The following is a 26,441-nucleotide window of genomic DNA, read 5'->3' on the forward strand; positions in this document are numbered from 1 at the left end:
CCTGCTCACACACTGCCACAAACGCTGACGGGGCTGGACCTCGCTAACAGATTCCTGAGGCTCAGGGCCCAGGTGAGGGAGGGTGTTCCATGGCCACTCCCCACAAGCTGGGCACTGCTCTAGGCAGGCCTGGAGCCCCATGGTCTGGGTCCTAGAGAGAGGAGGGATAGCTCAGTGGTTTGAGCATTGGCCTGCTAAACCCAGGGTTGTGAGCGCAATCCTTGAGGGGGCCACTTAGGAATCTGTGGCAAAAACAGTACTTGGTCCTGCTAGTGAAGGCAGGAGGCTGGACTTGACTTGACGACCTTTCAGGGTCCTTCCAGCTCTATGAGATAGGCATCTCTTTCTCTCTCTCTATATATATATATTTAAAAAGAGCTCTGCAACAAGCAGGGCAGAGGCACCCCCCCAGAGGTGGTAGTGCCAAGAGAGCAGTGCTGCCCTGAGCATGTTCTCAGTGGGGCAGAGCCCAAACCCTAGTCCCTGATTGGCACAGCAGCAGTGGGCCCTGGGCAGGGGAAGGGCCGATCCTAGGAGCTGGAATCCAGCAGCTGGAGAAAAGCCTCTGCTAAGGGGCTGGGAACGCTGCCTGGGATCAGAGTAGCTCCCCCCATCATGCACACTCCCACTTCTGGCTCCTGGCCAACAGGAAATCAAAAGCCCTGGGAATGAGCTACCCCCTCTCCATAGTCCTGACCCCTTGGGTCACTTGCAGCCCTGCTGGGCATCTCTGCTCCTGCACTCGCTGCAGAAGAGACACAACAATCTAGGACCCAGAGGGACTGGGTCCCAACATGCAGGGTTCCTGCCAGGAAGAGAGGAGCCGCTTCCGGGGAGCTGCAGGAAGAGCAGCCCCCGAGGTGTGATGGGGAGGGTGTGGGACGCAGGGCAGCAGTTACACACACTGGCAACGTCCCAGAAGGGAGAGAAGTTGGCAGGCGATCCAAACCGCAGAAGAATTAATCCCAGCCGTCCAGTGTACACTCCCCGCAGGCCGCCCAGGGCACCTCACTGCTAGCTCCTGAGCTGTGGCTGCAGCTGGCAGGAAGAGCTTGCTGGAAGATGCTGTCACAGCCAGAACACAGAGAATGCTCTGATGGGGTTTGGTTAATAAAACAAGCCCTGGCCAGCCCAGTGGTTAGCTCTGAGCAGCTGACACTGAGCCCTCGGGGCTCCACCCCCAGGAGAATCCTGCCTTTTTCTCTGTCAAGCGGGAGACACACCAAGAACATGGGTGCAGAGCCCAGCACAGAGCATGGCTGGAGGCAGTGCCCAGAGCTGTGGGCCTAACGCCGAGGGAGACGTGTCTCATGCTGTCCCTTTGGCAAAGGAAAGGCACCACTGGCCTCTGACTAGCCCATATCCAGCTAATCAGGGGTTGAGAGACCATCACCAAGATGCTAAAAGAGGCTTTAGGCGTAATCCAGGGAATTCCTACCAGGCGAATTGGGTTGAAACAATAATTGAAAACAGAATCAGCAAATGCCTGGAAGGTCCAGGTCTGAGGGGGTCTACCCAGCATGGATTCTGCAAAGGAGAGGTGTGTCTCTGATCTCTTACAAATATTTACACATGATAATGAAGTAGCAGCTAAAGAAGAAGCAACAGGAAGGAGAGAGACCTGGGTGTGTGGGTCCATCACAGGATGACTATGAGCCACCAGCGTGAGGTGTCTGTGAAAAAGGCACATGGCTCCTAGGCTGGATCAGCAGAGGCATTTCCAGCAGAGCTAGGGAAGTATTAACGCCATTGTACACAGCACTGGGAAGCCCTTGTTTGGAATCCTGGGGACACTTCTGGACACCCATGTTCAAGAAAGATGAACTTACACGGAAACAGCTGCAGAGAAGAGCTGCTAGGATGATCAGGGGAATGCAGGGCATACAGTGCCCCCTACCCCAGCCAAGGCCCCCCCCCCCCACTTCGCCTGCTGGAGCCAGAGTAGCCCGAGATCCCCACCGCAGCCTAAGCCCCACTAGACCCTGAGCCGCCTGCCAGCCGAAGCCACTGGCCAGGCCAAGCCACCCTGGGCTGCTGCCTGGCCCAAGCCCTGGGCCCAAGTCAAGCCCCTGCGAGCTTCAGGGGAGAAGCAGACCAAGGGCGGGGCCTCAGGGCAGAGTGTTGGCGGGACCACGGCCTGGGTTTTGGGAGTCTTAGCTCCCCTGGTCTATTATACCACCGCCCAGGAGGGCCTGTCCTCTCAGAGGAGCCTGGCAGAGCCTGGCTTGTTCAGTCCAGCAGAAGAAGGCTGGGAGGGATCTCATTGCACACCACGAACGCAGTAGGGGGCACACCCCAGGGAGGGGAAGAGCTATTGACACTATAGGACAATGCTGGCACAAGAACAAATGGGGCTAAACTGGCCAGGAACAAATTCCAGCTGGAAATTAGGTGGTTTCTAACCATCAGAGGGGTGAGTAGGTGTCCTGGGGGCAAACAGCGTAACTAGTCTGAAGAGCGGGCTGGGCACATTTCTGAGTGTGATTATATGATGGCGTTGTTTGTGGTGGTAGGGGGCAGGGCTGAACAGCCCAGTTTGTGTTATTCCTAAAGCTCATGCTTCAGGGTTTCAACCCAGTAGGAGTCAGGAATGGATTTTTTGCTCCCTGCTGTATTCGGGGTTTGTTCTGGTGTTTTATCTCCATCCTCTGACGCATCAGGGATGGCCGTGGCTGGAGATGGGACACTGGGCGGGGTGAGTCAGGGCTCTGAGCATTCTCTCTCTCAGATGCTTGGCTGGATGGTTCTTGTTCACGTGCTCAGGGTCCAGCTGATCACCATATGCAGGGTCGGGAAGGAATTCTTCCCCAGAGCAGATTGGCAGAGACCTTGGGGTTTTTTTTGCCTTCCTCTGCAGCGTGTGGGTGCAGGTCACTTGCCAGGATTGTCCGGGTGTCTCTCACCCTATTCCCTTGCCATGGTGGAGGCTGCAGGCACTAGTGCACCTGGCTTCTTCCTAGTCTCTCCCAGTGGCACGTAACAGCCTTGTCTCCTGTGGACTACAGCCCTTCGGTGGAACACGGTTGCTGGATTAGTATGTGGAGGCTGGGTGGTGTTCCTGGCCTGTGCTACACAAGAGGTCAGACTGTGTGGTCAAGTGGCCCCTTCTGGCCTTAAACTCTATGACTGGACTGTCAAAAGGCCTTTGACAAGGGCCAGCACATGAAACTAAGTCAATATGGGGTGAGAGGCAAAGTACTGAGGTTTATGGCCAGGACGCACCCTGCTTCCCTGCAATGGCACTTTAGAGCCAGAAATCCGGAGGCACAGCGTGCCAGGCAGCTGGAGAAACTGCAGTGCTACGATTTCACACTCACACACAGGCCAGGCCCTAAACAGGGTCTTGATGGCCTTGGTGGGAGGCTGATGGCAAACACTGCCCCACGCAGGAGAGCAAGGCATGAGTTCCCCAGGAGAATGGGTGTGCCTCTCTTCCCCTAATTTGCAGAAGCGCCCATGTCCCCAGTTCATCCACTGGAACAACAGAGGGAAGGGGGTTGCAGGAATGGACCCAAAAGCAATTAAAGACGTCCCAGAGAGAGGATGCTGGTATCAGGAGAGCATCTGACTGGAAAATCAACTGGCAAATGCAGCCATCCTGGAACGTGGTGTTCTCTCACACCACCATTGATCTTCACTGCAGAGGACATGGGGGAGATCTCCACACATTCTTTTTAGGTAACAAATCTGAGGAACTGTCCCAGATTGAGGTGTCATTATAAGAGGTTTTGGAACAAATGGATAAACTAAACAGCAATAAGTCACCAGGACCAGGTGGCATCACCCAAGAGTTCTGAAGGAACTCTAATATGAAATTGCAGAACTACTAATTGTGGCACGTAACCTACCACTTAAATCACCCTTAGTACCAACTGACTGGAGGACAGCTAATTTAACACCAATTTTTAAAAAAAGCTTCAGAGGCGATCCTGGCAATTCCAGGCCAGAAAGCCTAACTTCAGCACCAGACAAACTAGCTGAAACTACAGTAAAGCACAGAATTATCACATACATGAAAACAACATGGGGAAGAGTCAACACGGTTTTTGTAAAGAGAAATCATGCCTCACCAATCTACTAGAATTCTTTGAGGGGGTCAACAAGCATGTGGACAAGGGGGGGGATCCAGTGGATATAACACACTTAGATTTTCAGAAAGCCTTTGACAAGGTCCCTCACCAAAGGCTCTTGAGCAAAATAAGCAGTCATGGGATAAGAGGGAAGGTTCGCTCATGGGTTGGTAACTGGTTAAAAGACAGGAAACAAAGGGTAGGAATAAATGGTCAGTTTTCAGAATGGAGAGCAGTAAATAGTGGTGTCCCCAGGGCTCTGTACTGGGCCCAGTGCTGTTCAACACATTCGTAAATGATCTGGAAAAGGGGTAAACACCGAGGTGGCAAAATTTACAGATGATACAAAACTACTCAAGATGGTTAAGTCCAAACGAGACTGTGAAGAGCTACAAAAAGATCTCATGAAACTGGCTGACTGGGCAACAAAATGGCAGATGAAATTCAGCGCTGATCAATGCAAAGTAATGCACATTGGAAAACATCATCCCAATTCTACATATAAAATGATAGGGGTCTAACTTAGCTGTTACCACTCAAGAAAGAGATCTTGGAGTCACAGATAGTTCTCTGAAAACACCCACTCAGTGTGCAGTGGCAGTCAAAAAAGTAAACAGAATGTTGGGAACCATTAGGAGAGGGAGAGATAATTAGACACAAAATACCAGAATGCCTCTGTATAAATCAATTATACACTCACACCTTGAATACTGTGCGCATTTCTGGCCACCCCAGCTCAAAAAAGATAAATTAGAAATGGAAAAAGTTCAGAAAAGGGAAACAAAAATTATTAGAGGTCTGGAACAGCTTCCGTATGAGGAGAGATTAATAAGACTGGGACTTTTCAGGTTAGAAAAGAGATACCTAAGGGGGGATATGATAGAGGTCTATACAGTCATGACCAATGTGGAGAAAGTGAATAGAGACGTGTTATTTACCTCTTCACATAACACAAGAACCAGGGGCTACCCACTGAAATTAACAGGCATCAAGTTTAATACAAACATAAGGAAGTACTTCTTTACAGAACCCAGAGTCAACCTGTGGAACTCATTGCCAGGGGATGTTGTGAAGGCCAAAAGTATAATGGTGTTCAAAAATGAATTACTGAAGTTCTTGGAGAAATAGGTACGTTACTGGCTATTAGCAAAGATGGTCAGAGATGCAACCCCATGCTCCAGGAATCCCTAAACCTCTGACTGCTAGATAATGGAACTGGATGACAGGGGTGGATCACTCAAAACGGCCCTGTTCTGTTCATTCCCTCTGAAGCACCTGGCACTGGCCACAACCAGAGACAGTACACTGGATTAGATGGACCTTTGGTTTGACCCAGTATGGCAGTTCTTATGCTACCACAGTAAAAGCTTTCTGGTCATTGTGGGAAAGCTTGGAATTTGAAGATGAAATCTTGTATAGGACATGGGAGAAGCCAGTGGGCAACTGGGTGTACTAGATCCCCTCAGAACTTCCTTTTTCAATGGATGTCATGATCTTAAAACTACTGGATATTTTGGGATGGAGAAAACCTCAGCCAAGCAAAGAGAAAATGTCTGTTGGATATCTTGCGGGTGCACCTGTGGAGTGCATTGTCACTGATGTTCTCAGGCCCTGGCCGGAGATAGGTTGGCAAGAAGGATTTGCTGGTAGCTATGGACTACATCACAAAATGCCTGAGGCTTATCCAATAAGAAATCAAGAGGCTGTAACAGTAGCAGGAGTCCTAGGGAATGAATTCTTCCCCCGGTTTGGGGTCCTGGGTGACTTACACAGAACAAGTGAGAACATTTGCATCCAAAATGTGTCAACGGTTTGAGAGATTCTTGGCACCCACCAGACATGCCACAGCCACAGTCTGATGGGATGGTGGCAAGGGTCACGGGGGGGCTCAGCTGGCTCCCTTTGTAGAACAGCACCAAAAGAACTGGGGTCAGCATATCTCAGGCCTTTCAATGGCTTAGAGAATAGTCAATGAGAGCACAAAGTGGACCCCATAACTCATGTCTGGGCATGAGCAAAGGACCCAGCAAACCTCTCGTCTGGAGTTCCTGAAGAGGAGCAAAGGAGTCATCTGGCGCATGCAAAAACTCACCAATCCCAAACTGGCAACGCTCACCAATTGCTAGAGAAGACTGGAGGACAGCCTCAGATCCAGTGAAAAGACTGCCTGCTGCAAAGTCATCTAGTGGAACTTGTAAAAGAGGGGACCTGGTCAGGCCCACAATCCTAGAACCAAGAAGGGTGGGAGCAATGGGAGGGACCTCATGCAGTACTGAGTCAAATACACAAAATGGTGTCTGGGATCCACTTGGATCCCAGGACGAAACCCAAACTTAGCACTAATGACCATCAAAGACCGTTTCACGAGATGGGATTTCAGGATGGCTGCCCCCGAATCTGAGAACATACAAAGCCCTGCGTCTCTGAAAATGGAAGGAATCAACTAGCAGGAAACAGCTTCTTTTGCTCACAACACCAAGAACCCCCTTTTTAGCCTGAACCACAGACCCAAAAACCTCTCCTGAGGTGTCTTGAAGGATCAGCCCTGCTGTTTTCAGCTGCTCTTTCAGGCTGTCTCTCGGCGCAGTCTTTCCCAGCTGTTACTGTTGGTTTTTTCCCCCTCTGTTCTATTCTACCTTCCCACCCACACATCTTTCCAAAACAATATTTAGCAAAAGCCCCTGGCCCAGGTGGGGCTTATGCTTGCAGTGATATTAACTGAAGGGTGTGTTCACATCTATTAACCTCAACAGGGTTTAACTCAACCCATAACAAAGCTTCCCCCAGCTCCTAACAGTATTGTCATGGGTCAAAACCTGGCTAGGGGACAGAAAGTAAAGGGCAAGGATGAAATGGTGAATTTCCATCGTGGCAAAAAGGTAACAGTGGGAGCCTCGAGGTCCCGTGTTGCTGACTGTATTTATCAATGATCTGGAAAGGGGGTGATACAGAAAGATACCAAATCTGCAGCTGACACCAATTATTTAGGTTAGTCCGGACCAGAGAGGGCTGTGAGGAGCTTCAGGGGGATGAATGGGCAACACAAAGGCAAATGAACGTCAGTGTTGATAAAAACAGACTCATGCTCGTTAGAGGGGACACAAACTACTTGCCTAGCTTCCAGGGTTCTGCATGAATTCAGGAAAGGACGGCACACTAGTGCGGACAGCTCTGTGAGACTGTGTCTCAATGCGCAGCTGTGGTCAAGGAAGCAAACCAGATGTTTGGATGCATGAGGAATGGGCTGGAGAGAAATACAAAGAATCTATGAATGCTTTTCTGTAACGCAATGGTGTTGTCCCATCTGGATAGCGTGTGCAGGACAGGTCAGCCCATTTCACGCCAGATCACGCAGAACTAGAGGGGGTTCAAAGAGCAACGAGAATGATCAGGGACATGGGAAAGCCAGGCTCAGGCAGCATGGGGTTGTGCTGTTCAGGAAGTAGATCAGCCCCTACACGGCCTACACACTGGTCAGCAGCAGGCTGAGGACTCTGATTGGCAGTCTTAGAATGTAGCTGTTTCCCAGTACCATGCCCCGATGATTGACTGTGATAATGGACAGGTTGAGGAATTCTAGGGTGACATCAAGGAGTTAGCAGCTGTTCACGGTAGAGACAGCTTGACTGCACAAGGGCACTGGATGGTCTCATTGGGCCCAAGAGTTACCCAAAATGGTTCAGCTGGGATGGGAAGTTTGGGTACGGCAAGACAAACAGCAGAGGACTGTGACTCATGCAATTTGCGACTGAAAATTATTTAGTATTAACAAATACTCGTTAAAGCAAAAACCACTAAGGCAGTGGACTTGGACATGGCCAGATTTGTGGACTCAGAACCATATTGACTTCATCATGATGTTGGAGAGGAGGCATTCTGGTGTGATGGGGGAGCAGAGCCTTCAAGAAGGCCAGAGGATCCAATCAGAACTTAGTAATAGCCAACATAAAGACCAAACTGTGAAGCAAGAAATGACCAGCAAGTATGGTCCACTTCTCAAGGCAAGATGTGGAGGAGCACTGTAACTCTCGTGTGTCGTGTTTACTGTTCATTTTGATATGACGCTATGGTGTTCTGCTCTATGAGAGAATGCATGTATGCAGAGAAGGGATCAGGAGCATCTTTTTTCCCTGAGGGTACAGTACATACAGTAAAAGGAGGGGCGGGGCTCAAAATCCACCCCCAGAAGTACTTTGTCACACAGCAGGTACTTAGCCTGTGGAGCTCACTGCCTCAGGGAAGACACTGAGTCCAAGAACTTACCAAGACTCAAAGGTGGCCTGGGCGTTTCTCTGGATAACAAGGCCATGCAGTTATCCTAACTAATATCACCAGTCATTTGGGAAGGGCCATTAAAGATCATGCTTCAGAGCTTATGCCAATCTCTAGTCATAGAGAGACTGTCATGGAGTGTGGGGGAGACAAGGCCCTGCACCCCCGGCTTCCTGCGATTCACCGTGACTCTCAGCCAGCCAGTAAAACAGAAGGTTTATTTAGACGACAAGAACATAGTCCAAGACAGGTCTTGCCGGTACAGACAACAGGACTCGCTTTAGTTAGGTCCATCTGGAGGCCCCAGGAAGGCCACAGCCCTGTTGGGAAGCCCAAGCCCCATCAGGGCTCCCCTCCATTTCCCAGCCAGCTTCGAACTGAAACTCCCTCCAGCCTCTCACTCAGCCTCCTCCCGGCTCCTCCCCTAGCCTTTGTGTCCTTTGTCCAGGGTAGAGGTGTTACCTGGCCTCCAACCCCCCTCCTGGGTTCTCCTGTTACATGCTCAGGTGTCCTCCCTTCCCCAATGCAGACAGTCCCAGCCAAACTCCGCTGAAACCTTCCCAGGTCCATACTCCCCACTCAGCATTCAAATAACACAGCAAGAACAGTCTCACTTCGTCACAGAGACCAGAATGCGACCTAATGTGGGGGACAAGTTATTTGAGCTGTGCTTCCTCTGGTTCTGGCTACTGCTGGAGATGGGCCACTGGTCTACAGGGACCTGGGGTCTGATGTGGCATTGCGATTCCTGCGGCTCTATTCTTGGCCACAGAGAGGAAGGGGAGTAAAGGCTTAGAGTTATGGAGAACACGGCATCGTGAATGCATGTGGATCACACAACGATTCAACGGCTGGAGAAAATGCCTTATGGTGAGAGATGAGGCAATGGTCCATGCCAACAGCGCAGACACTCCCTCCAGCGCCGGAAAGGGGTGATCCCCCTCCCCAGGAGGCGGGGTTAGTGGACAGAAGAATTCTCCCACCAACCCAGCCGTGCCTGCCCCAGGGCTCAGTTTGGTTTAACTCTGGTGCTCGTCATAACTCAGTCAATCTAAATTTTAAGTGCAGACCATAGAGCTCCCACTTTAGCTTATCAAAAGGAAGACTGAGATGTGAGCTGATTACAGGGTGTGGGTACTGGAGGGCTCTCTGGGCTCGTGCAGAGAGGCTAAAGCCAGGCCCATGCTAATTAGAAACAGTGAGGTGTAACAATGAGGGTGATTAACCAAGGGCAGTGGTGGAGTCTCCATTTCTCCAGACCAAGACTGGCTGTTTTTCTGGAAGCTGCTTTAGCCAAACCCGAGTTACAGGGCTCAATACAGGGGTAACTGGGTGAAATTTCACTGGCCTGAGCTACACAGGTCAGATGACATGACAATAGTGGTCCCTGTTGGCTTTGAAATCTGTTCCTCTGAAGGGAGGAGGGGACTCCCCAGCCCAGAGTGAAAGACGACCCTTAGAAGGAGCTTTCAGCCATTTGAGGGGGGCTGAAGGAGTCTGAGCTGGTTCCTTTCTGCTCCGTGGCTGCATACCAGCCTCCCTGCCCTCCCTGGGCCTCCACCCCCAAGTGGGCAGAGTGGTCCCATAGCATCAGCACCGCCAGCACTCTGACACCTCTTCCAGCCTAGACTGGCCTGGCTCCCATTGCCAGAGTGAGCCAGGGAGCCAGGCGAGGGAGTAGGTCAGACCTCTGCCCCTGTTGCACCCCTCCGCTCCTCCTCAAGGCTGGGACCCATAGCAGACCCTGCTCAGCTGTGCAAGAGCAGTGGCTCCTGTGGGCTGCATGGCAGAAGCCCTCCACTCACCCCCCACAGCAGGGCCCTGCAGCTCAGGTATCTTGCCCCAATGCAGCAGCATTCCCAGGGATGAGAGTCCCTTGCAGAGCTCCTCCCCCAAGCCCTGGGCCACTCTGCAGGGAAAGCACTGATGATACAGGTCCAAGTATTCTGGACGCCTTCCAGATCTCTGCAGGGACCAGTGGGTGGGATGAGAACCCCATCTCTGTACTGAAGAAGCCCCAAGTGGTGTCTCTGCTGGGAATCATAGAATCTCAGGGTTGGAAGGGACCTCAGGAGGTATCTAATCCAACCCCTTCCTCAAAGCTGGACCAATCCCCAGTTAAATCATCCTCCGGAGGCCTATCCCAGCTAAGCCCCCTTTGAATTCTCAGAAGAGTCACACCTTTCCCAGGCAGGTCCTCCTGGAGAGCCCTGCGTGGCCACTGGCTTGGGGTGTGCTGACGCACTCCCAGTGCCCAGCTCTTTGGGTCGGCCGTAGATGATCCGACAGCGCAGCAGGAAGGCATCACGGCTTGAGGAGGGGATTAGTTTGCCCAAATGGATGGTGCAGCTGTAAGGTACAAGAGCACAGAGCAGAGCACCCACCCACAACTCACCCCAACCCATGGCATTATCCTGCCTTTCCTGACGGGGAAGCTGATCTGAGGAAGCTCTAGAAAGGCAGGCAGCTGGGGCAGAGATGGGCTAGAACGCAGAGCCTGGCACCTACCTACAACCCATGTGGCCCCTGAAATCACATTGAGAAGGGAATGGGCCCAGAGGCCGTTCCAGATGCTCAGGAGATGAACCAACAACCAGCTCTGACTTCGACCCATGGGTCAGCCCCTGCACTCCTGCCCTGGTGCCCACAGACCACGGTGAGCATCTCAGGAGAAGGGAGTGATGCACGGAAAGTGACCGAGAAGGTGCTGCTGGGGCTAGAGTGCGGGTGACACCAAACCCACTGAATGGTCACAGCACAAGGCAGTTCAAGCTGCAGGCTCAATCATAGCTGCTAATGTCCTGGTGTGGGTGATGGTCTGTACTACCCCCTCTGCCCAGGCCAGCTATAGCCTGGAGGCTGCGTGACACCCCGCAGAACCCTGCAGATCGAAGCTCGGAAGAGCTTCACTGCAAGGCCGAGAACCAGCGTGGGGAGGGAAACGTCCCTGTGAGCATCAGCTGGAGCTGGGAGTTACATCTAAGCCCTGAGATGCACAGCAGGTGCTGTTGTGGAGATGTTCCTGAGTGTTGCGCTGCCTGGCCTGGGAGTACATGGCTGAGGCCAGCTTGCAAAAGAGAACTTGCCCCGCCCTACTGCCTCTCTCTGCAGTAACCAGAACACGCTGCTCAGAAATCCTGGGGAAGAACCAGATTTCCTAGGGCTACTCTCTGCAGCTAACGAGTCAATGGGGGAACGTCTGTTTCCCATCACAGCTGAGGCTCTGGGAACAGGTGGATGGCAGGGGAGGGAGGCCAGGAAAAGCCACTCTTCCCTGCGAGTCAATATTGACCCCAGGGTGGCAGGAAGGGGCACTGTGTGGCTAAGGGTCCTGGCCTTCAGCTGAGACCAGAACTGAGGGCTGGTAAACGTCTTCCGCAAGAGAAAAGGCCAAACTCGAACCGGGCTGGTGCCATCTGCCTCGTTAAAGCATCTCCCCGCAGCTGCCACAGGAGACAGGCTTGTCCCTAGGCCTCTGGGCAGCGCTGCTGTGACTGGAACTCTTACTGCCGTTGGGCCTGAGGCCCAGACCAGAAGCAGGGACTCCAGGGCAGCAGAGGCAACTCTCAGGCTAACGAAGGCTCAGATCCTGTTAGAGCAGTTAACAAGCCATGGAAGGGAAGGGGAGCAGGGAGGAGTCTGCCCAGTGACAAGGGCTAGGGACGAGCACAAGGCTTCCCCTTCCCAGCCACGGCACAAGGAGGGCAGCCTGGGAAAGGGGCAGCCAGGCCTTGCCTGTTGCCCCACTTTCCCCACCGAGCAGAGCAGCTCAGGCCACCAGGGTTTACGGGCTCCTGAGGCTACAACCTGACGTGCGGCTCCATGAAGCCTTGGCTGCCCCCTCCCCACCTCTGCAGGGGAAGCACTGATGGGGGAAATCTCTAGCACCTCACTGGGACGCAGGAACCACAGCCTGCTCTTCCGACCTCCATCCCCATGATCACTGGAGTGCGAACGCTGGCTGACCCCCTTTGCTTGTATGTTGCAGCCATCTCCCTGCCCCAACCCCAAGCTCCTGGGGCAGGCACTGTGCCTCCATGTCTCTGTGCAGTGCCCAACACAACGGGCCCCCAGCCTGCCTGATGCTGACCTGCCCCTCCCAGGATTATTCAGGTGCAGTTGGCCTCCTGTCATGTGGGGGCCTTGTGCCATGGGTGCAGCAGCCTGTCTCTCTGGTCTGCCAGGACTGAGCTCATTTCCAGATCCCGAAACCTCCCCATGTCCAATACCAAGGCCTTGCTGCTGGCGGGGAAACTGCAATCCTGGCTATTCGTGCCCCTGAAGAGCACTGGGGCAGACTCCTGAGAGATCCTGGTTTCTGCATCCCTGCTAGGGGTCCTCCACTCTGCCCCCCTGCGTGGGACTCTCCTTGAGCCACACGTCTACTGCATTACAGGCCAGGGAGAGCCTTGAGCAGGGATCCCCGTTTTCCGTGATAAAAACCCAAAATTCTCTGATAAAGCCAACAAAAATTGCGTTTTTCCACAATGAAAATGAAGCACTGAATTTAACTTCCCTAGCAGCAATATACACAGGTGTCAGCTGAACACAATGTTCAATGCCTATCAATCATTACAATAAAATACAATTCATAGCATTGCTATTTGTATTTCTTACATACACCAAATACTTCCATGCCTGTATTCTATACAGCAGAACCCTGTTTAGCTGAGCCACCACTATCTGGTTCTCCGTATTAACTGAACTCCCAGCTGCCCAGGTCTGACAGCAGCAGGGGCTGAGGTGGTCAGTCCCAGCTATGTAGGGCTGGCTGCCTGAGCCACACGACATTGGAAAATAAGGGACAGAAAGATCTTTGCCAGTTCTCTTGATTACCCCAATTTCTGGTGATGCGATCTGGCCTCAGTCCCCATGAGATCCACCGTACAGGGGGTTATTTTTTCACAAATGCAAATTCCACGTTTTTCTGCAGCAAACAGATTTCTAGGATCCCTGGCAATGAATGCCAGGAGCAGGGAGCCCCTGGCTGGGTTAACAGCACCCCCTACTGGGCCAGGGAAGGCAACGATTCTCTAGGGCTTGGGCAGCAGTGACAAAGGGTTTCTAGTCCCCCATTAGCCCCACATGGAGCTCTGCGCAGGCACCTCATAAAAGCTACAACCCCCAGCACACACACACACACCCCGCCTCTCAGCTCAAAGCAGCCGCACGCCAGTAGCAGAGGCACCACTGAAAGTGGAGCTGGGCAAAGGGAGCCCTAACTACAGGCCTGGCACCTCTACAATGCCATGCCCTGCACAGCCCAGTACTGCCCAGCAAGGGGAACACCCTCCTCTGACACGCCTTAACCACGGAAACAATTTCCCCAGGGCCATGAGGGATGCTCCCTTCCTGGCCATTCGAAAGCCCTAATGGATCTGCTCTGGGTAATTATTGTACGGCAAGTGTCTAGTCAGTGCTATGCAGGAGGTCAGGCCAGTTGATCACTGTGGTCCCTTCTGGCCTGGGGATCTGGGAACAGCCAGAGGCAGGATTCAGGCTAGCTGGGCCCGGGCTGATAATTAAGGCAGTTCTGCCAGGGAGCATTAATAACCGGGATAATGATTAGTGAGAACTAGCACAAATGCAGTAAGCTCACAGGGCAGCCACTGGGAGCCTAGCTCAGCGCAGCTCTGCCAACTCCCCTTTGGCCATAAAGCCATGTCAGATTGCACCAGGCTAGGCCAGGACAACCTCAGACATCCCAGCCCAACCAGCAGAGCCCAGGAGGAGAGAAGTCGGATGCTCTCCCAGCGGGGAGCCCAGTATGACCCATCTCGCGGCTAAGACATCCCCGTGGGCAGAGAGGGAAAGGGGTTTACTACTGGGAGCTGGCTGTTTCCTAAGGGGTTTAGGAGCTGGCTGGGGAACACAAGCCACAGAAGGCAGAGCCGTGGCTGGTGCTGGGAGAGGGCAGGAGGTGGGATACAGGGGGCACATCTGACCTTCCTCTCACTCCTGATGCCTTTGCAGACAAACTTGCTCTACGAGTGCAGGAGCTTTCTTGGCTCACGGGACAAGAAGCCTGTGTGTGTGTGACTGACCTGGGCAAGCTGGTCTCCACAAGAACTGGCCCCTCCTAGAAACCTGCAGTGTTACATGGGCCCTGCAGGGCACCGGAGATCTGAGAGATTGCAGACCAGTGACTGAGCACACCAGAGCCTCAGGAGAGCCGCAGGGAGCTGCACTGCAAGAAAAAACTCTGCAGGCCTCTCTGCCACAGAGAAACCACGGGCTAGACACAGACCCAACAGTCCAGCCCCACCCATTCAACTGCCTGGCACCCACGTCTGGCGCCTCACTTCACCAGCCAATCACAGCAACGGAAGCCCCAGGGGCAGCACAGCAGAACTGGGCCCGTTCCACCTGAGGAAAGCTGGCACCATCCACTCCATGCAACATGAAAGGTGCCCAGCACGCTGGCCTGGGCTCTGAGAGATCGTACCAAAACCTGCAATCAGCTGCAGTGCCCCTACCTCCCCACGGGGAACGTGCAAAGCTGAGGCCAGTGCTCACTGAACCCAGTCAGGGGCCATGATCTGGAGGTGGAAGCTGATGCAAAGCAGTGTCCAACTCAAGAGGAGGGGACTGCAGCCAGCACAGCAGAAGGCCTGAGTCTTCTCTTGTCTGCACCAAATTCCCCCTCCACGACTTACACAGAGTGACATCTGACTTACGCCAACAGAAGCGACAGACGGCTCAGGCCTAGGGCGAGCTCCAAACCCAGGGCAGGAGGAGAAAGAGACTCCTTCCCGTGGCCAGAAATGAGCAAAGGCTCTGCTATGGAGCACAAGCAGGAAAACCGGTTCCCGGAGGGGAGAGAGGGCGGAGCTGGCAGCGAGGGGTCAGCACCAGACAGCAATAAGGGGCTGGCTGCAGGGGTTAATACCAGCCCCATGGCAGTTCTGTCTCCGCTGCACTCTGGCAGCACCTGTAGGGCGTCTCATGCCAGCGAGCCCCACTGAACTGCACTGCACGTGCGCGTCTGTCTCCTGGTGAGGGTCAGGCTCTCTATTGCAATCCAGCCTCTTGGCACTTTGTGGCTGGGCATGGGGGCAGAAAGCAGCGAGATCTTTCCTCTGGCGTAGGGGAGTTCCCCCGAGGCAGGCCAGGGGCAGGAAGGGATGTGGTACTGGACTGTGGTGATGGTCTGCTGGCAGATGGCCCCATGAGGCCATGGAGTGCACTTCCAAGAACCTCTCAGGCAACACAACAGACACTGGGTCGGGGCTGGTGTAGAACTGTCCCACACTCAACGTGCTGCAGCTGGCTTTTCTGTGCCCCCAGCTGAACATCGGAGCCGGTCTCTCTCTTTCTGTGCAGCGCCCTGGGAGCCATGCACTCGCCTGCCTTCGGGGACAGGGAACAAGAGAAGACAGTGGCCTGCCTCTCCCTGTTCCCTGCAGGCCACCAGACGGTGACTGGAATCTCAGAGCTGGGCCAAAGGGGAGTAACCGGATTAGCAATGACTGACATGACTGAGTACAGCACAAACATTAGGGGTGCACAAGAGCTATGTCCACTAGCTGCACCCAGCATTTATTCCCAACAGCCCCAGCCAGGGACCCGCTCCAGGTTCTTCCTTTCCCAGAGCTCAGCAATGCAGAGCCCATGCCCCGGGCAGGGGGGCACTCAGGGCTGAGCCCAGAGCTGGCAGTCCGGCACTAGTGCCTCCCCATCCGCTTTCTAGTGCATCCCTACTTTCTCCCCGTACTGGAGAGTGGACCCCGCCAAAGGTTCGATCTCCCCTGATCTAGAAGCAGCGAGGCAGCTGGGAGCACAGAGCTCACGGGGTGGGGGTGGTCACTGGGAAGCTGGGAACACGCACAGGGAATCAATTCTGAAGCACTTAGAGGAGAGGAAAGTGATCAGGAACAGTCAGCATGGATTCACCAAGGGCAAGTCATGCCTGACCAACCTAACTGCCTTCTATGGGGAGATCACTGGGTCTGTGGATGAGGGCAAAGCAGTGGATGTGTTATTCCTTGACCTTAGCAAAGCTTTTGATACGGTCTCCCACAGTATTCTTGCCAGCAAGTTAAAGAAGTATGGGCTGGGTGAATGGACCGTAAAGGGGATAGAAAGCTGGCTAGATCGTCGGGCTCAAAGGGTAGTGATCAACAGCTCCATGTCTACTTGGCAGCTGGAATCAAGTGGAGTGCCCCAAGGGTCGGTCCTGGGGCCGGTTTTGTTCAATATCTTCATTAATGATCTGGAGGATGGGATGGACTGCACCCTCAGCAAGTTTGCAAATGACACTAAACTGGGAGGAGTGGTAGATACACTAAACTGGGAGGGTAGGGATAGGATACAGAGGGACCTAGACAAATTAGAGGATTGGGCCAAAAGAAACTACTCCCGTACTGTGTCCCTGAGCAACCAGCCAGCCATCTGGTGCCCAGGACTCCAGCAGTACCTCTCAAGCCTGCTCCCGGCCCTGCTCTCCGTAGCAGACCCCCCACACAGGGCACATCAGTTGGATGGTGGCATCACAGAGGCACAGGTAGGAGACAACAGGACCACGGGCAGGTCAGAGGTCACATTACCCGTGCTCCTGGATCCTGCCAGCCCCATAGACGGGAGCCCTAAACGCTAAGGTCTTACTTTTCCCAGCTGTCTCCAAGAGTTTCCTCTTGCCTCTCTTCTTCTGGGGGGCGGAAGGGGCCAGCTCACCCTCATCGGCCGGGGGATCCGGGCTGTCCTTCGGGGTGCAGCGCCCGTTCTCCAGGGCCTGGCCCGTCTCGCTGTCTGGGAGGCTGTCTGTCTCGTCCTCGCCATGCTGCCCGCCCTTCGGGGTCCCGTCGCTGTCCTCCAGGCCTTTCCACTGGGCACTGTCTGTCTCCAGGTCTCCATTGAGCACCTGCTCCGTGGGGCCAGCATCCTGGCAGGGGGGGTGGCACTTTGGGACTGAGGCAGTGTCTTTGGATGCTTCACTACTTTCCACCTGCAGAGACAGAGAAAGGGAGAGGCTGAGAGGCCAGCTCCTGCCCAGCTCTGGGCTGCATAGGCCCTCCGGCCACCTTCACCAGCGCCGTCACCCAGCCTCATCTGCCCTCGGTGCTCCCCAATCTGGCCCCAATGTGCCCCTTGATCCATGTCCCACGTGCCCTCACCTAATATGACCCCCGAAAGATCCCCAAGGAGCCCCCTTGATCCAGCCCCCAGTCTACACCCCTGTGCTAGAGCTGGCATATGCCCAGTCCTCTCTGCCACGTGTACACCTGCCCCTGGCTCCTCCTTCGGGGGGCTGCCCTGTTCACTGGCACTCTGCATAAGTCACCTACCTTGTGGGAGGGCTGAGCCCTGGTGCAGCCACTGCACAGTGCATCACAGTCCTGCCCCGTAGCGGCACATACTGTACCAGAAAGGGCCAGTCAGTGCCCTCGAGTGCTGTACAGCTCCAAGAGTGTCAGAGAACCCAGTGCTGCAGGGGTTAAAGGCACTCTCCCAGCAGTGAGCCCCCTGCACTGTACCGAGCCTGGGGGACAGGACTACTCCTAGCTAGAGGCAGCAGGTCAATAGACTATCAACCTCCCACATACACACACACTGCACCCCAGAGATATCTCCTGGGGCCTGCGTGAAATCCTTCCCAGTGCTCCAAGACTTACTGAAAATCAACATTAACAGTTCAGTGATCCCCAGCCAGCTCTTTTAAAACTCTTGAATGAAAGTAATCTGGGCCTGCTGGTTTAAAATGCCTAACTTAAGTAGCTTCTGTTTCACATCCTCCAGAGATACTATTGGAATGGAAAGAGTGTTATCGTCACCATATGCTTCAGGCTCTTTTCCTACTACAAAGATAAATGGGACGACCCAGGAAATTGTAGCCCTGTTATCCTGGCATCAATCGTGGGCTGTGACCAAAAGGGCGAGTGTGATCCTTGGATGCCTAAAGAGGGGAACCTCCAGAAGGGGTAGAGTGGTGATTTTACCTGTCTTTGGAGCTGTGCGACCACTGCTGGAATCCTGTGCCCAGCTCTGGTGCCCACATCAAGGAGGATGCTGGTAAATTGGAGAGGTGTCAGAAAAGAGCCACAAGAATAATTTAAGGGCTAGAAAAAAAGCTTTATAGTGATTGATTCAAGGAGCTCAGTCTATTTAGCCTAAGAAAGAGAAAGTTAAGGGATATCTTCATCCCAGTCTATGGTACCTACACGGGGAACAAATATTTGATAACAGGCTCTTCAATCTAGCAGAGAAATGTCTACCAGGATCCAAGGGCTGGTAGCTGAAACTGACGAATTCAGACTGGAAATAAGGAGCACATTTTTGAAGGTGAGAGTAATTATCCACTGGAACAATTTACGAAAGGGCCACTCTCCATCACTGACCACGTGGCTGTTTTTCTAAAAGATGCGCTCTGGGAATGGTTCTGGGCTGGTGTCCGGCTGTTACAATGGGAGTCAGACTAGATGATCACCATGGTCCCTTCTGGCCTTGGGATCCAGGTATCACCCCAGCCTGAAGCTGGTCACACGGGGCGCAGGCAAGAGGCCTCCAGTGACATGCAGAGGGGGACACTGGCAAAGGGAGCAGGCAGTGCAGGGATGCATGCCCTCTTCCCCATTCTGAAGCATCTGTGCCTCTGCGTGCTGGGACCACCTGACACCAGCCTGCAGAGTGTGTTGCAGACCCTGTTGCCCTCCCCATTTCCCATCTTGTGCAGGAAAAGGTCAGGCTTGGGAAGACCAGGCTCATAAATACCACGCTCATAAATACAGCCCAGCCGAGCCCATGCCTGGGACACCGCACCCAACAATTATTCACCTGCTGGGACACCAGGGGAAGGGCAGGTACAGGCTGCCAGGTCTGTAAATACACCAGCACTCTCCACTCTGCAACACGGCTGTGTGACACCCCAGCAGGGGTGGGAGGGTGCACACACCCAGAGCTCACTGAACCCTTCTGATAGTGCACCCCAGCCTGTACTCCTTCCAGCTCTGCTAGGCCTTACAAATCAGGGCCACGCAGGACCCGCAGACCCAGCCCCACCTGGAAAGAGAGCTGCTCAAATGGCTAATGGCACCAGAGCTGGGAAAGGCCCCTCAGGCCAGGATTGTCCAGTCTGTTCTCTAGGGCTCCATCCAGCCACCAGGGCTCCCAGCCTTTCCCCAGGAGACAGCCCCCAGCCAGGCCCATTTCCCTGCCTGGCATCTCTCCTGAGCCCAGCCTAAGATCAAATCCCCACCCTCAGCCCAGTTACGCCCCCTGCGCCCCTGTCAAAAAGCCCCATGTGCCAGGCAATTGATCTCACTTGGAAGGTGAGATTTTGTCAGACACAGCGTGCAGGGCTGCCCTGAAATCCAGCCAGCAAACCCTTGGGCTCCAGGCACAGATCGTGCTGTCTGGAGACACACGCCCAGCCCTTCCTCATCCCCGCTGCCTCGTGCACACGACTCCATCTCCCTGGAGATGTTCCAGGAGTCTGCCCCATTATTTTACTCCCTTCACAAAAGGCCCGTGATTTGTTTTCTCCCATCGTAAAAACCATCCTTGGCCCAGCCCCTTACCTCCAGGCTCACTGAACGTGAGCCGTCTACAGCTGCTGGCTTCAAGCCCTCTGCTCAAACTCCATCCCAGCCCCAGTCCAACCTGGCTTCTGACCCATGCCCTCCACTGACTCCCCCCCACCATCAAGGATCTCTAATGACCTCTTCTGAGACCAACTTCACAGCCAGGGCTCCAACCCCAGCCCCTCCAGGCCATGGCTGGCTGCCTTTAACGCGGCTGACCAACCTGCAATCCCTGGGCTTCCGCGAGCCTGCCCTCCTCCCTTCGGTGTCTCATCTGGGGGTGGTCTTGCTCCACTCTCCTCTTATGGGGAGGGTCCCCTCAGGGCTCCATTCTTGCCCCCTCCTCTTCTCCCTCTACACCAGGGGTAGGCAACCTATGGCACGTGTGCGGAAGGTGGCACGTGAGCTGATTTTCAGTGGCACTCACACTGCTCAGGTCCTGGCCACCGGTCTAGGGGGCTCTGCATTTTAATTTAATTTTAAATGAAGCTTCATAAACATTTTAAAAACCTTATTTACTTTACATACAACAATACTTTAGTTATATATTATAGACTTCTCATAGACTCATAGACTCTAGGACTGGAAGGGACCTCGAGAGGTCATCGAGTCCAGTCCCCTGCCCTCATGGCAGGACCAAATACTGTCTAGACCATCCCTAACAGACATTTATCTAACCTACTCTTAAATATCTCCAGAGATGGAGATTCCACAACCTCCCTAGGCAATTTATTCCAGTGTTTAACTACCCTGACAGTTAGGAACTTTTTCCTAATGTCCAACCTAAATCTCCCTTGCTGCAGTTTAAGCCCATTGCTTCTTGTTCTATCATTGGAGGCTAAGGTGAACAAGTTTTCTCCCTCCTCCTGATGACACCCTTTTAGATACCTGAAAACTGCTATCAGGTCCCCTCTCAGTCTTCTCTTTTCCAAACTAAACAAACCCAATTCCTTCAGCCTTCCTTCATAGGTCATGTTCTCAAGACCTTTAATCATTCTTGTTGCTCTTCTCTGGACCCTCTCCAATTTCTCCACATCTTTCTTGAAATGCGGTGCCCAGAACTGGACACAATACTCCAGTTGAGGCCTAACCAGCGCAGAGTAAAGCGGAAGAATGACTTCTCGTGTCTTGTTTACAACACACCTGTTAATGCATCCCAGGATCACATTTGCTTTTTTTGCAACAGTATCACACTGTTGACTCATATTAAGCTTGTGGTCTACTATGACCCCTAGATCTCTTTCTGCCATACTCCTTCCTAGACAATCTCTTCCCATTCTGTATGTGTGAAACTGATTGTTCCTTCCTAGGTGGAGCACTTTGCATTTATCTTTATTGAACTTCATCCTGTTTACCTCAGACCATTTCTCCAATTTGTCCAGATCATTTTGAATTTTGACCCTGTCCTCCAAAGCAGTTGCAATCCCTCCCAGTTTGGTATCGTCCGCAAACTTAATAAGCGTACTTTCTATGCCAACATCTAAATCGTTGATGAAGATATTGAACAGAGCCGGTCCCAAAACAGACCCCTGCGGAACCCCACTTGTTATACCTTTCCAGCAGGATTGAGAGCCATTAACAACTACTCTCTGAGTATGGTTATCCAGCCAGTTATGCACCCACCTTATAGTAGCCCCATCTAAATTGTACTTTCCTAGTTTATCTATAAGAATATCATGCAAGACTGTATCAAATGCCTTACTAAAGTCTAGGTATATCACATCCACCGCTTCTCCCTTATCCACAAGGCTCGTTATCCTATCAAAGAACGCTATCAGATTAGTTTGACACGATTTGTTCTATAAAGAGACCTTCTAAAAAGGTTAAAATGTACTACTGGCACGGGAAACCTTAAATTAGAGTGAATGAACGAAGACTCGGCACAGCACTTCTGAAAGGTTGCTGACCCCTGCTCTACACTGTCTCTGGGGGGGTGTCTATGCAGCATGCAGAAGGAAGCCTCCCAGCCCGGCTCAGGAGACTTGGGCTGTGGGGCTCATGCGGGCGCACTAAAAACAGGGCTACAGAGCCTGAGCTCCAGCCCAAGCCATAGCATCAAAGCTCTGTCTACACAGCTCTTTTGAGTACACGAGTCCATGCCCTGCTAGCCCGAGCCTGACCCAGGCTGACAAGCTCGCTTCTGTGGGCTGCGCAGACACCCTGGGCAATCTCAGCCACAAACATGGCTTTGGCTTTAACACCTATCTTTAAACTGATGACTCACCAATTCATGGCCATTCCAGCCCTGTCTCCCTCCCTCTGCCCTAAGATCTCAGCCTGTCTCTTGAATGTCCTCCCACGGGTGTCCAGCTGCCGCTGAAACTTAACCCAGCCACAGCAAAGCTCCTGAACTCTCCCGACACCCTCCTCTGCCTCCTCTAGCACGGAGAATGGCACCACCAGCCTTGCTGCTGCTCAAGCCTGAATCTTGGCTTCCTCTGACCCACACACCTCGGTTGTGTCTGCAACTCCCCGTCCTCACCCAGAACGAGCACCATGACAAGGGCAGTTTGGTCTCAGCCTGGCCCTGAACCATGGAACTCCAGAGCGAGATATGCGCGTGCAGCCCCGTGCCCTGAACTCATAGACTCGTACCCCCAGCTGGTCTGCAGCGCTCATTAACTCTGAGCTCCCTCCAGCAGCGCAGACCAGAGGGGATCTCCGCACAGCCCGGCGGCCCTGGCAAATCTGCCACTCTCCTCCCCAGCAGGCTGCCTTGCTCGGTAACGCCAGCCTGTCCCATCAGGGCAGGGTAGCCGTGGGCGTGAGCCATGCAAACAGCCCCCTGCACACTGCAGGCCTGCAGGGATGAGCTGCACCCATCTCCCCCAACCAAACTACCCCCGATTCCCCCTCTCAGGCTGGGAGCCCGCCAAGCATGCTGCATCGGCCTGCACCTCCAGGGGCTAGAAGGTAGGACTAGGTACTGCTGTCCCAACACCCTGCCGCAGCCCCAGCCCCAGCCCCAGCCCCAGGTAGCCCAGGAGACTCGGCGTCCCCCAGCCAGTCACAGCTTTGCACGGAGCCCAGCTCCCCATCCCCCCCACTCCTGACACCGGGGCCCAGGAGCAGATCCAGCCACCCCAGCTCCCCACAAAGTGCTCTCTGCTCCTGGCCTGGCCTGAGGAGTAGCTGTTAATCCACCACACTGCATCAAGGTGACACCTAATGCTGAGCTAGCTGGGCCCCAGGGCTACACCCAGGCCGGTTCCTCACATCCCTTGACCCAGGAGCCTCCCTCAGGGACCAGGGCTGTCCCAAGTGGGTGGCACCAAGGGAGGCCCCCTTCTCGTCCGGAGAGTGACAGGCCAGGCCATGCAATGGGATCCCAGAGCGGTTCCTTCTGGGACAGCTGTACCAGGGCACTGGCGCTCGGCCCTCCCTGAGAGATCTGCCACCCGCTGGGTATCTCTGCTGCACTGCTAGCCATGGTGCCTCTGGGGAGAGCATAGGCAAAGCCCCAGAGGTGGGGCCAGGCTGGCTGAGGTCTGATACCAGAACTGTCTAGCTGTGCCTAGTGCACCCTTTTCGTCTTCGAGATCCCATTGCCCATCTCACCCCCCAGGGCCAGGCTGGCCCATTCTGCACTCAGAGCTCCTGGCCTGCGGCACAGAGCCACACGGAGGGCAGGGGTAAAGCTCTAGGCGCTGAGTGTGGGGCAGACACACCTCCCAGGGCCCCAGGAGAGCTCTGCAGCAGCAGGATAGACCCTCCTGCCAAAGCCAGCCAGTGAGTAGCCAGAACATGGCAAGTCTCTGGAGCATCAGGCTTCCCCACATTGTGCCGCATGGCTGGGGCGGGTCTCTGCTGAACAGCATGCAGCAGGGCGGGGGAGGGAGGGCCTGTGGCTTCTCGCAGCACTTTTCATTAGTCATGTAACCCCAAAGAGAAGGAAGGCCCAGGGACATGGATTCCTCCCAGCAGCTGGGCACGTGCACTATTCACAGCCGATTAATAGTGGAGAGGAGCCGGCCTGCGCTGGCGTCTCTACCCAGCTGCCTCCACTGGGGAAAGTGAAACAAGTGTGTGTATGACAGGCAGAGTCAGAGCCAGCGCTGGCACAAGGCACATGGCAACATGGACTGGGGGGTGAGAGACAGACCTTGTCTACACTAGTGAAGCCAGCTGCTCAATCACTCTCCCTAGCCCCTGCCAGCTGCACAGACTGGTGTGTGCATCCTGGAGCATCCTCACTGCTGGCTCCTGAGCTGCGGGGCCTGCATGCACTAGCAGCCAGCCTATTTCCTCTAGGGCTGACCTGCAGGCTTGGCCTGCCCTGGTGGCACGGTCAGGGGCTCTCACTCAGCAGTGCTGTGCCATCCAGGCAACAGTTCACAACGATTGTTTAACACACCCCCCACCAGCTCTGCCCCCCCCCCGCACTGGGGAACCCAGGTGGGCAGGCGGTTCTGGGCAGGAGCACTTCACAGAGCACAAGCTGCAGTCCAGCCCTGGGCTGGGTGAACAGCGAGGGAGAGCGCCAGCCCCAGCCCCAGGTCCAGGCAAGCCGGGTACACAGTCAAGGCCAACCCCTGCCCATAGCCACGCAGCCCAGGACACAAACGGCAGGGGCTCCTGGCTAGGGGGAGAAGGGCAGGGCTGGCAGCCTGGAGCCTGGCTGATGGTGGGAGAGCCAGCCAAGTGAACTCCACTACAGCCTTGATCCCCCCTCTGCTTCCTGCTCCTGGGAGTCAGGGGCGAGCAGCCCTGCACGGGCAGCAAAGAGCAGTGCAGCAGGCTCATCTTCCCAGGCCTGAGGGGCCAGGACTCCCACCCTGCTCAGCAACGGCGCTCGGGTGCCATTGGCCAGGGGCTGCAGGAAGACCCTGGACAGCACAGCGGCTGCGAGGGAAAGGGTGAGGAGTTACGAGTGAAAGGCCCAGCCTGGCTCAGTGGTTTCCGTGGCAAGGGAGAGTGAAAGTGTAAGTGTGCTCTGCAAACCCCAGCAGGGACGCGTGCAGGCAGCGCTGGCTGCAGGGGGCTGTGCTGGGGGGTGCTTTGGTTCTTTCCATAACAGCTGCAGGATTGGGGCCAGGCCACAGCCCCCTGGGATATCTGGGCACTGAGCACACACACAAAGCAGCAACAAATCCAATGGGGCAGCACTGGGGGCTCTTCTTTCCAGGCAGCCTTAGGGCCCCCATTCCCCACCACTGGGCCCCCATTCTCTTCCCCCAGGGCCACCCTGGGCCCTATGACAGACCTGGCCACAGAGCTCCACCTCCAGGACTGATTACTGCAATTCATTTGATCTAGGAATGAAGTCAGACCCACAAAACCCTCCCCCTGGGACACAATGCAGCGCCATTCTGCTTAGCAACACATGGACACATCACCCATACCCTCCTCTCTCCTGCAGCTCCCCACTCGAGCCAGGGCAAGGTCTCTGTCCTGATACTCAAAGCCCCAGGAAATGGCCCTGGCTCCCTGTGTCCAGGGCCTACCTTCCTCCAGAGCAAAGAAACTATCCACCAGTGGAGGAGACAGAACTTGCCCGGGAGCTGGGCCTGGCCTACGGAACTCACTCCCACGAGAGGGGAGAGACGCCGAGCCCCAGGCTGAATCAGAACTCAGGTCTTTTGGCTGCTGCTACCTTCCATGCTGCTACTGCAGGTGGGGAGGGCAGAGTCTGGGTATTACTAAACTGAGAAGTGTTCAGCTACTCCGCTGATGGGGGCCACCCAGCCGGCTGACTAGCCAGAACACCCCTGCTCAGACACTCGCCCTGCCTTCTGCAGCAGAAGAACCCCCTAGCACAATGCTGGAGCACTGAGATCTGCACTCAAAGGGGAGAGCGCTTCCCTGAGTTACACTGCTCTGGGCTGCACCTGAGTCCCCTCTGCCGGTCCCCCAACCGCCCCGATCAGTCCCTCAGAAGAGTGTCTGTCTCACATGGCCACCCTGCACCACGACGGCTAAACAGGGCACCATCTCTGAAGCAGCCATTTGCTCAGCTGCTGCAGTAGCTCAGACTCCCAGCCCCAGAGGCCCCATGTCGGCGGGGCGCCAGGGCTCTGGCCATGAGCTCACCAGGCACATTACATGCTCCATTAGAAAGCACGAGGTATTGAACACTTCGCTCAGTTTCCTGTTCTCCAAACCCAGCAATCAGCTCCCTCTGCCTCCGCACTCCCTCCCACAAGCAGGGCAGCAGGAACAGGCCTGGACCTGGGGCCTAGCTCAGCCTGCCTCTCAGGAGGAACAAGACACCAGGAGCACTGCAGAACCGAGGGGCTGGGACTCTCCCCGTGGACCAAGGCAGGCCTGCTTGGAGCCCAGCCAAACACGGAGGGAGCAGCAGAGAGGAGGTGCTTTCCTGTAGTGCCAGCCTTCTCGGCCACCTGCACCACCCTGCCCTGGCGGGACCTCAGCCTTCCCACTGTGCCAGCCTGTCCTCAGCCCAGGCCCTGCAGGCAAGCCTGGGTTTGAAGAAAGAGGCTTGTCTCTAAGGCAGGGAGGAGCCTGGAATACCAGTCCCCATGCCCCAAACGTGACTTGCTCTCAGCCCAGCCCCATCTGTGCTGCAGGGCACAGGTGGGCAGCAGGAACCCCTTCAGTCAAGCTGAAATGGACCCAAGGGAGC

General features: G+C 54.6%; 1 protein-coding gene across 5 annotated transcripts in view; it reads right to left on the minus strand.

Annotated features, from left to right (window-relative positions):
* The window catches only part of DNMT3A (DNA methyltransferase 3 alpha), a 282,256-nt gene that overhangs the window by 159,905 nt on the left and 95,910 nt on the right, over positions 1-26,441 (minus strand). For 4 of the 5 annotated variants that reach the window (XM_030555050.1, XM_030555049.1, XM_030555048.1 and 1 more), the window contains exon 4: positions 16,947-17,286. In XM_030555050.1, the coding sequence (XP_030410910.1) occupies positions 16,947-17,286 (340 nt within the window). The remainder of the gene's footprint in view (positions 1-16,946; positions 17,287-26,441) is intronic. The other variant, XM_030555051.1, reaches the window with a different exon arrangement.

Source organism: Gopherus evgoodei, chromosome 3 (genome assembly GCF_007399415.2).
Source record: "Gopherus evgoodei ecotype Sinaloan lineage chromosome 3, rGopEvg1_v1.p, whole genome shotgun sequence".
Lineage (NCBI taxonomy): Eukaryota > Metazoa > Chordata > Testudines > Testudinidae > Gopherus > Gopherus evgoodei.